This window comes from Centruroides sculpturatus, unplaced genomic scaffold, assembly GCF_000671375.1.
Source record: "Centruroides sculpturatus isolate CEXI.00-Female unplaced genomic scaffold, Cexi_2.0 scaffold985, whole genome shotgun sequence".
NCBI lineage: Eukaryota > Metazoa > Arthropoda > Arachnida > Scorpiones > Buthidae > Centruroides > Centruroides sculpturatus.
In genome coordinates, this window is record NW_019385384.1 from 195605 (window position 1) to 207126 (window position 11522).

Genomic DNA, 11522 nt, shown 5'->3' on the forward strand with positions numbered 1-11522 from the left:
AATTTCTTATTCATGCTGAATTTCCATGCTGAAAGTATCTCTTCTGCATCTCTGGCATTAATGCAACTATCAACTATTGCTTTTATAAATTTCAATTTTTTCATTTCTCATTGCCAATGTGGAGGAATGTAGTGTTCAAAGGATATCCGCTTCACTCCATTTTACTATAGTCTTCTACTTGTGCCATTGTGGACAATACAGTGTTACAATGTTATTTTTCAATGCTATAGTTATGTTCTTTGAGGCAAACAACTGTTTGCCTCAAAGAACGTAATTATAGCATTGAAGTTCCTTAGCTGTTTGCCTAGTAACTATTGCTCCCAGTATTATTATTTATTCTGTTTGTTATTTATTTACTATTTAATTATTTTATTTTACAGTTTTTTTTTTGTATTTTAAATTATATGTTTAAATTGTATGTTATTGAATGTTCCATCATCGAACAGTTCCATTTTTTTTTAAACTGATGACCCATAGAATTAAGATGAAAACATTTGTGTAAAATAAATGTTATTCAACAAGCCTTGGGTGATTATATAAATTCATTAACTATTTCTCACTGCTGGGTGTGAATTTTGATTGTTATTAGACTCTTCTGTGGTAAATTAGTGAACTTTGTTTTTTTTTTCTTTCTGTTGTCCTGCTTTTAAAATTAGCTTTGCCTTGACAAGAAATGTGAATAAATTAATGTATTGGAGATTTGTTTTACAGATTTGCTTGATTTTAATATTTGTGGTTGGACAGATCAAGCATGACATCAGCAAGGGGGTGTCTACAAACTGGTGGCAAAATATGCTGGAGTAGATAATCAAAAAGGAATTAAAATTGATAACAATGACAGTTTATTATTATTAGTTTTGGAAATTTTATTAGTTTTAGTTAGTTTATTAGTTTTGGAATATTATTGATCTTTGATGTAATGTATTAATAGGAGGTGGCAATGGTCCAGTAATACTGATCATTTATTATATCTAACAATGTTACATACATATATAAACCTTCCAAAGCCCAATATTTTAGTAATAAACCAAATGATTGCTGATTAAATCATGCTACTTTACTGCTATTATTTTTAATTAAATTCTAAATAATTTGGTATTAGAGATAGGCATTAGGTGCCATCTCTCATTAAATTTAATAATTATAATTAAATTATTTATAATTTAAAAATAATAGTAGTAAAGTTGCCTGATTTAATCCAGCAATTGTTTGGCTCATTAATAATGTCATAGTCAAGTAGGAAATAAATTTTATATGAGATAGGATAAGAGATAAAAACAGCCTGTATTATGGTAAATATGAAGGAAACAAATACTATGTTTCAAGCAAGGATATACACAATAACTGTCAACATGTTGTCTAGTGGACATTCTGCTTACTAACAGTTGCAGTCTGATATTTAAAAATGCTATATTTTTACCCTAACAGAAGCCTTAGAACAAGTGACTTTGATCCATTGTTTCTGAAATCTGTCATATCAAGTTCTGTAAAAATTAAAGGTCAATAATATATTCAAGATTTTAGAGCCAGATTTTTAGTCAAACACATCTAAAATTAGAATTATTTATGAGCTATTTAAGCATCTATACTATAAGCAGCTGTTGTTGGTTCAAGCTACATTCTTAAGTAATTTTTCTTTCAAAATTTTTAAATTACTTAATTAAATTTCAAAACTTATTTCTAATTATTAATCTTAGAACAAGACTGTAGATTAATCACCTATTCTTAAGCCAAATTTCATAAATAAATTAGTTAAATTGTAGCTTATAAATAATAAAGATTTTAAATATGTTTGTTTAGAATATTTCTAATTTTAATCAGCATACAAATAGGGATTATATTGAATATAAAATAGTTTTAATATATTTGAAATAAATTATATTTAATTGTCATTTATACAAGATATAAATCTCAATAACAATTATTGGAAGAAAGTTTTAAAGTTGATAAATTGTTTTAAAGTATACATAGTTCATTAACCCCTTTTTTGTTCTTAACACTGTTTAAAATACTGCTATGATTAGGTGTTATTCTTGTTCTTGAAATGTATGGGTAACATGAAACAAAGTAACTTTTATTGTCTAGAATTTTTCATTTTCAAATCTGTATATAAAATAATCTTTGTACAATAACAATAAAGATCTATGTAAAATAATTAAAAATGCAAATATGTCAAGTTCTATGAAGTTCTTTATTTCAATGCATAAATTTATTAAAAAAATTTACATGTCAGCTACATCATTAGTCTATAAAGTATAGTTGATTTCAGCTTTATTCTTGTAAGAGTTTCTTTGAAATCTTTTAAATTCACCATTAGAAAAATATAAGTAACAATTTAAAGAACTATAAAAAAATATGACTACTTGATCTTATAAACAAGATGATAATCTACTAAAGTTTAAGACAAAAATTCTTATTCATCATAGAAAAACTATAAATTTTTATAATGTGAATTCATTCCTGATGATGAGCCAAAAGGCTTGGAACTGGAAATAAGAATTAATGTAATAATTTATTATTAAGATCTTCAATAAAGCAAGAAATAGTGAAGAATGAATATATATTATAGGATAGGCCATTAGGATCCTTGTTAGGGTAGGCTACTTTACTAACATAACTGGATAAGTTGAGTACAGTGGACTTGTAAACCAAATGGTTGCTGTAACTAATTGAGCTATTATTTTGTACAATTAATAATTACAAATTAAGTAATTTGTGCTAGAGGCTAATTATTAATTTTGATAAGATATGGCACCTAATGCCTACTTCTAGTACCAAATTACTTAATTTCTAATTATCAATTGTAGCAAAATAATGGCCCAATTAATTATGGCAATCATCTGGTTTAATATTAATACATCAGGCTTTTGATGTTTATATATAGCCTATATTGTGTAATTTATAAAACTTATATTTAATGACAGTTTTATTACATGTTTATAAATACAAAGTTGAATTGATTTTAAACTTTATTTATTATACTAAGCTACAGAAATGAAAAATTAAAATTTTTGACACTTTACGCATACATGATATAAATGTTCATTGCATACATGATTTTTACATGTATTACAAGTTTGATGTTTCATTTTTCCTTTTTTTTTTTAAGGACACACTATGCAACATTTTTTGTAGGCAGTCTTACATAAATGTCATCAATTTTCATATATACTTCCTCTAAACTAGTTGCTTACTATTATTATTGCTTTGTTTAGCCGAGCTTTCCATCTTTCAATATGTGGTCTTGCTAGTCCTGCAACTTCTTTTAAAAAAATCCTTCTTTACACTTTTTATTTTCATTCTATTGAAGAAACTTGTTGAGTCATATTTTAAAGCTTATCATTCTGCAAATTACAACCTACTCAGCTTAAGACTATTACTTGTGATGTGTATCATTGTGAGTTTGTGCAGACAACAATAAAGCTAGTTGAAACATATAAAGGATGCAACCACAAAATTTTCAAGGGGATATAGGTTTAGAATAAAAACGTTTTTATGCTGCAATTTATAAATTAAGCCAAAACCATTTTAATAAAATATGTAATCTTTGAATGAAAAATATATTAAAAAGTTTTGGAAATAACAGACAAAACTATTTTAGCTTTATAGTTTCAAAACTGAAACATTTAGATCAGTTAAAATAGATTTTTATGGCGATTTTCAACACCCTAAAACCCTCTTGATTACACCCCTGTCAGATATAATGTATTGATATAATGTGCATATTAACTTTAGAATTTAATTGACTCTTATATCTGGTAATGTCATAAAATTATTTAATATATATTTTTTTATTTATCAGAGTTAATATTTGAGAACATTTTTTTACAAAAGATGTAAAAGAAACAAAATGAGGAAATCCTGAAAGAACACTTAACACATTTATAAATAAGAAAAGTATTTTACTTGAAATCTATTGGACTCATCTCATCCAGTTAAGGATTAAATAATGGTTAATATATCATATAAATTCTTCAATAGAGACCTCTTTCAGATACATTTGAATAAATTGTATACTAACTATTAATTAATTGTATGGGAGATATAGCCAAGTAATAATATCTGATTCATAACGAAGATTATCATCAGAATCAAGATAAAACACTCCATCCTACCCCAACTTCTCTTTTTTTGTTTATTTCCTAGTGGCTGGCCTTTCTGCCAATGCATTCCCCTTTGCTTCCTTGATTTTCTTTTATTCCTCTTCTTTCCACCTCTCTTTTTATGCTTCATTTTATTTATATTTAATGGGTTGGAAATTGATGTACTTTCTTCTGATATGTCATTGAGATTCTCGTTACACGAATTTTCCAAGTTTAGCAATATTCCAGATATTTTGGACAGATGATGATCTTCATTTTCTACAACTGATATGTCCATAACTAGTTATGGACATATCAGTTGTAGGAAATAAACAAAGGAAAAGAAGTTGGGGTAGGATGGAGTGTTTTATCTTGATTTCGATGATAATCTTCGTTATGAATCAGATATTATTACTCGACTATATCTCCCATACAATTAATTTATTTGTTTCAATCCATTTTCCACATTAGCTTCACACATTCAAATTTAAAAATTGATATAAGTAACTATTAATAAATTTTAATCTTTAATGTTTGGTTTAATATGACGATTAATTGTAAAAGCTGCTTTGTTATAAATGATTCCATGTAAAATAAGACTAAAATCCAAAAACAAGTACTTGAAAGATTATAGGAGACAAAAATGTGTCTGGATGAAATATTTTTTGAGACCTTTTGTCTCGGTTTCAGATCCAACTCATAATTTTTGAAATGCTTGTTTTTGAATGAGAATTAATGCTTGTTTATTTGAATCTTTATTGTGTTAATAATTATATACAAATTCTGAATCTTTTATAGGAACGTTTAAACAAAACTGAAAGACAGAGATTCAGGGAAGAAGCAGAAATGCTGAAGGGTCTTCAGCATCCGAACATTGTTCGATTCTATGATTATTGGGAAGTCAACACACCAAAGAGAAAATATTTAGTATTAATAACTGAATTAATGACATCAGGAACATTAAAAACGTATGTCAAAGCTTTTTATTTATTTTATGAGTTTTATTTAAAAATTTTAACTTTTTAGCATCTTTTACTGTTTTTTGTTTTAATTGGTATTGTTTTCAGTGTTAAACAGGGAAAGCATTTATTGTGCTAGAGACATTGCCTTATAACATTTAAATAAATAAATAAACTTCAAAATTTCTAATCCAGTATATAAAAGAGCATTCTGTTTAGTAGATGATCTAAATTTGTTATAATTGATGCAATTTATTTGCTGATTTTCAATCTTAATTCTTATTAATTACAATTAACAGAATGCATTCAGCAAATAAACATTAGATTGTCAAACTACACTTTCTGTTACTGAGATAATTTATTGTAATGAAACTAACATTTTCAGCCTATTCAATAGGCCATTTTCAGATTAAACCAGAAGATTAGAACAACAGTGTTCCAAAATAGAATACATAAATTTAAATACAAAAAATAATGGATAATAAGAAAATAACAGAAAAATTATAAATGTATAAATATAAAAATATAAAGGAAAAACAAAATCATATATAATAATAAANATAACACTGTTGATTATTCCGTTTTATATGAATTCCGTGTTGTACGAGTCACTTAGATTTTACAAATACGTGTGCCGGGCTGTGAACGGCTCAAAAAAGTGTTGTATTTTAGTAATTAAGATTTTTTAGAATATTAAATTTCAAAACAGTATATTACATTATTTATATTTGACCAAATTTTGGCTATTATCTCAAATTTCTACATATTTTTTAAAAAAAACAAACAGATGTCTCAAATCAGTTAAGACTGCAATAGCAATAACTATAATGTTGCTCTACTTATTGTTTGGTAATTATTACAACAAACAACTAAAAATAAATAACGAATTATTTAATTAATTATAAATACTTTGTAAATTATTTTTGTAAATTATAATTAGGTATACAAATATATTATTTTAAATCTAAATTAGTAAACATTAAATTTTAATAAACTTTAACAAAGACAACCAGTCGAAAACCATTGATGAAAAATAATAGACTGGTTGTAATGATATCAATAATTTATAACTAAGTGTAATATCTTCTAAAAATGTATATTGTACCATTAAAATAAATAATCTATGAATTTATATAAAAATAGTTTTAAAAATAAGACAAAGTATAATGATCATTTTTGCGCAATAGTATCAATAATATCCAATCATATTATACAGTGTCTATAGTTTTGCAACATCTATAATCTCAACACAAGAATTTTTATCATAGATTAATATTTTCGTATTGCACGAATGATCATGAAATATTTTATAGACCGATAAAAATTATTTTTGTTGACATAGAAATATATGTGATAACACTGATAATTGCATAAGTTTTGAATTCGAAAATACTATTATTTTAAAATGTAATGGTTTAGTATCAATTAAGTATCAAAAATTTTATTGTTAATCTTTCTCTATCGAAGAGTTCCTTCCTTCATCTTTTGTACTACGTGTATATTAACAATTTGTAGTATATCTTCTTTTCATTTCTCCCGAAATTTAAGTGTCAATAAATGAATGTTTTGCACATTATGTTTATTAAATAGATATTTGGATAAATTTTGCGAACGGTAAACATTAATGAGGAAAAAGTCAGGCATTACTTAGATCAATCAATCACGTAATTAGTGTAAGCCTTTTACTTGAGTCATGTAGATTTTTACGTACTTTTTTATAATATAATTTTTACTTTGTCATCATCGTTACTTTGATTATTATAAACACAAGAATAATACAATATATCAGCAATAACAATGTAAGAGGTTTCTGTCTATATTCGGACATACTATTCTGCAGATGCAAAATGCAGATGCTTTTCTACAGATAAAGAAGAAAATTTCATCAAAAAACAACTTTCTCAAAAAGAATTTTACATTGTAAATCTGTACTACAGATTTCTATAATTTTTTTCTTATTTTATTGAATAAGCGCCAGCTTTTATTTGATATTTTTTAACAGTAATTTTTTTTTGTATATAAGTCTATTTCTTGTGGTTACTTTAATAAAATTTAGAAAAATATTTTGAAAAATTTTCCTTACAGAAACACTAAAAATAAATGTAATTTATTTAAAATACCATATAATATATATGATAATTAGCATTCTAGATCATATTTTGGATGACAGTATGCATCAATATAAGCATCACATTTCTTTTTGTTAATTTCTTCAGCCTAAAATTATTGATATTTATCTTTAAAAATTACAAGAGATTAATTCTCAATGCATTAAATATTTTATTTTGCCAATATGCCAATGCAATACATTGTATTAATATTAGATAGCTTTTAAATTTTTGAAAATAATATATAATATACCTGTACTGTACTGTACATCGTAATAAATCCGGTCGCTCTATCCTGATACATTGACATAATTACTACAGTTATTTTTAGTATTATTTTGATAATTCTCAGTAATAATACACTTGCTTTATATAACAACTACTACCATTGCATGCAAACTTCATTTCTTAGAAATTATGATATTTTCCTTTTTAATTAATATTTCAAATTTTTTCCAGAATAATTATTTCTGTATATTTGAAAATATTTGGTTTCAAACCGTCAGATTACTATAGAATTCCTAGTATTACACAGTAAATAATAGAAAGATGTCTATACTATATATTTTATCCCGAAATCAATCAATAATTTCAGTGGAAACGTTTGATAAAATATTAAATTGGGTAAAGTTTTTGAGATTTAAATTTTTTGTATTGTTACTTAACATTTGAATAAAAATTTGTAAACTATATAATTTAAATTTAAGATAAAAAACTAATTTATTATTCTTCGAAACGTTAAAAAGTACGTAACAATTGAACTATTTTCAATTTTAAAGTAAACTACATCTTAATAATTTATAAGTAAACTATTTGAAAAGGTTAAATTTAATTATTTTGAAATTTTAGTAAATTATCTTAAATTTAATTTATAAGACATTTTGCATAGATTTATAGAAATCTATATTAAAATTGATAAATTAAATTAAATTTATTTTTTAAATACGTTCTAAATGATTTTCTCTTCTTTTCTTTTCTGTATGAATTCTAAATAAATTAACAACATTTAGAATTGTTTAAAATGCATAAATAAATAAATAATGTTTAAAATTATTTATGTTTCTTTTAACAAAAATAAAATACTTTTTATTTGTAATTAAATTATCTGAATTTCTAAGAATTTCTAATTATTAATAAATAAATAATCATATACAAATTTTATTATAAATATTTTGAAAATGTGTAAATGAGTTATAAAAATTAAATTTTCTGTTATAAATAATTTATCTTAAAAATGTTTTATTTGAAAAATAATATAAACTGAAGTTATATTTTTTTTAAACTAAATTATATATATGCTGTACATCTGCATAATACAGAATATCTAATTATTCTTATATAATTTCACAAGTATTTAGTAATAATTAATGAATTTATGTGAAAACAAAACGCTCTATCTCACATCCTAGTAATTGGACATTGATATTTTTCTAAGAGTTTAATTATTATGGATTATAATGACATTATCTAATATGTAATCGAGACGGGTATAATGATAATAATAATAATAACTCTCCCGTGGTCACCACCTGGTCGTGGTGGGAGAGCCCAATAATTTTACTGAATCATAGGGCAATGCAGGCTGGAGCACACGCTCCTGGTAGGGACACCCATGCCAGTAAGGTCTATGGGGAGAAATGAAGCTAAGAGTGACCACACCACATTCTGTATAGATAACTATCATGATAGTAACCAGATCAAAGTGTGATACCGGCTCGGACGTCGACCGGGTTAACAAGGTCCGCGTTCGTGGGTTAGGCAGAGGCTCACGTTCGAAAAATAGGCTGCAGTCTCCCTTGGTTACCGGTGGCGAAAGCAGCGCCGGCCCAAGCATGGCTACTGCAATGCCCTCAACAGATGTGAGGAATCAACCTAGCCTTGGTGTTTCTGTGGCAATGCATCCACAGACCACAAAGGCTGGAAAACCACGCCAACGGATGAAATGGACAACAGAAATGAACGAGTTTATCATCCGCACTTACTACACCATCACAAGACTCGAAACAAACATGACAGCATACAGACAACAACTACACCACATATTCACACAACAATATCCTCACCTCACTGTCACCGAACAAAGGGTTGTTGATCAAAAACGAACAATTATACACAACAACCTTATCCCACAAACAACACTTGAACTTATCAAACAACAGGTTGCTGATCAAATACATCAACAGACAGAAACATTTAACATTAATGAAGATCACGTAACCTGTCAGGATAATCCAGCAACAAGCACTGATTACAGCACACACACAACAAGTACCACTAATGATACTGCAGGCACTTCCCCATCCATCACTGATAACGTAGACATAGAATTAGTTAATACGCTCTCACTTATATTTCAGGAAACACTCATTAAATATACTGGTACAGATCCCACACAAAGACCACGAATACCAAAAATCAACACGTCAAAGGCAGTAGGAAAAACACTAGATTATGTAAACACTCACTTACTACCAAACTACATTCATTCAATTTCTACACTCTCAGACATTCATACATTAGTTTATGCTGGGGCAGTCACAGTAGTAACACACCATGGACTGAAAATACACTCACAGACAGACACACACAAAACACAATTCTATCACAAGCCTGCCTGGCAGAGAAGAATGGAAACACAAATAAATGACATTAAACAGCTATCAGGCACACTGACACAATACGCTAAAAACAACATAACACCCAAATTAAAGAAACAACTCAAAAACACTTTCAAGAAAATCAAAACACACACAAAACATGAACATCACAACACACACATTACAGAATACATCGATACACTAAAGCAGAAACTCGCAGCCAATGCACGTAGACTCAAACGATACCAAACATGTACACTACGAAAACAACAAAATAAATTATTCACAAACAATGAAAAACTTTTCTACAGACAAATCAGTACCAAAACAAACACTGATACACAGCACAGTGGCACACCAACAGAAGAAGAACTCACGACTTATTGGTCTTCTCTTTGGTCCAATGCTGTTACACACAAAGCTCAAGCAGGCTGGATCGAGGAGGAGAACAGAAACTTGCACAACATACCAACTATGCCCTGTGCTGAAATAAACATACACGACATCCGCTACGCCGTTAACAGAACACACAACTGGAAGACACTTGGTGTAGACAACATTCACAATTTCTGGTACAAAAAGTTTACATCACTGCACCAGGAACTAGCTAAACATCTAACACACATCATCATGAATCCACTAGACATGCCAAAATTTCTTACACAGGGCATCACCTACATGAAACCTAAAAACAACAACACCATAGACCCCACACAATACAGACCAATTACATGTCTTCCAAAACACTACAAATTATTGACATCCTGTATCACAAACAAAATATACAAACATGTTGAAGAACACGACATTCTTACAGAACAACAAAAAGGTTGCCGTAGAAATCACAGGGGATACAAAGAACAGTTACTCATAGATTCAGTCGTTCTACGGCAAGCACACAAACAAACATACACATAAACAAACAGAAACATACACATGGCATATATAGACTACAGAAAAGCATTCGACAGTGTTCCACACAGATGGCTGCTACATATTCTACACATGTACAAAATATATCCATCACTCATTGCATTCTTCCAAAACACTATGAAGCACTGGAGAACAACACTACATCTCAGGGTTAGTAACACTTCCATACAAACAAACGAAATATTCATTAGGCGAGGAATTTTTCGAGGAGATTCCTTGAGTCCTCTCTGGTTTTATCTTCTAGACACTTTGCAGTAAATATAATAATAGTAGGCTTTTTATATGGTTTTCATTTTGTTTGTCCTTATTACTTTTCGTCCGATCATATCTGCTAAGTATTAATGTAATTAGGGGCTATTCTAATCCTATTGGTTTGCCATCGTCAAGTCATATACAATGAAGGATCATTTCATATTTCACACAATACTTATTGAGATTTATTTTTTACAAATGAATTTCGCCCCAATAGTCCTATCGAGTACACAGATACAAAGTAAAAACATTGGTGTGCTTGAGGAATTACATATGATTGGCTCCAAAATTAATGTCATGAAATGCATTTTTATCTTTTTAAAATTATATTTTATTACTTACATATGACAAATTTTGAGTATGAATCGATATTTACAATTAACAAAATTAAATACAGTAGAACCTCGATTATCCGGACTAAGTGGGGATGAAGTTAGTCCGGATAAGGAAAAATCCGGATAATCGAAACAAATACTTTAATTTGTCTTTTAATGATAATACAACACGTTTTCTTTTCGATGACATATCGGTAATATTAAAAGTAAATACTGTATTTAAACCGTGATCAAATTTTCAAGAAACAAACGTTCG

The 11522-nt window shown here is 27.8% G+C and overlaps 1 protein-coding gene across 2 annotated transcripts in view; it reads left to right on the forward strand.

The window, feature by feature from the left end:
- Window positions 1-5123, forward strand: part of LOC111638380 (serine/threonine-protein kinase WNK-like) — a 55611-nt gene extending 50488 nt beyond the window's left edge. For both annotated transcript variants that reach the window (XM_023384082.1, XM_023384081.1), the window contains exon 3: window positions 4881-5123. In XM_023384082.1, coding sequence (XP_023239850.1) covers window positions 4881-5108 — 228 coding nt within the window. In that variant the 3' untranslated portion in view covers window positions 5109-5123. The remainder of the gene's footprint in view (window positions 1-4880) is intronic.
- The last annotated feature ends 6399 nt before the right edge of the window (window positions 5124-11522 follow it).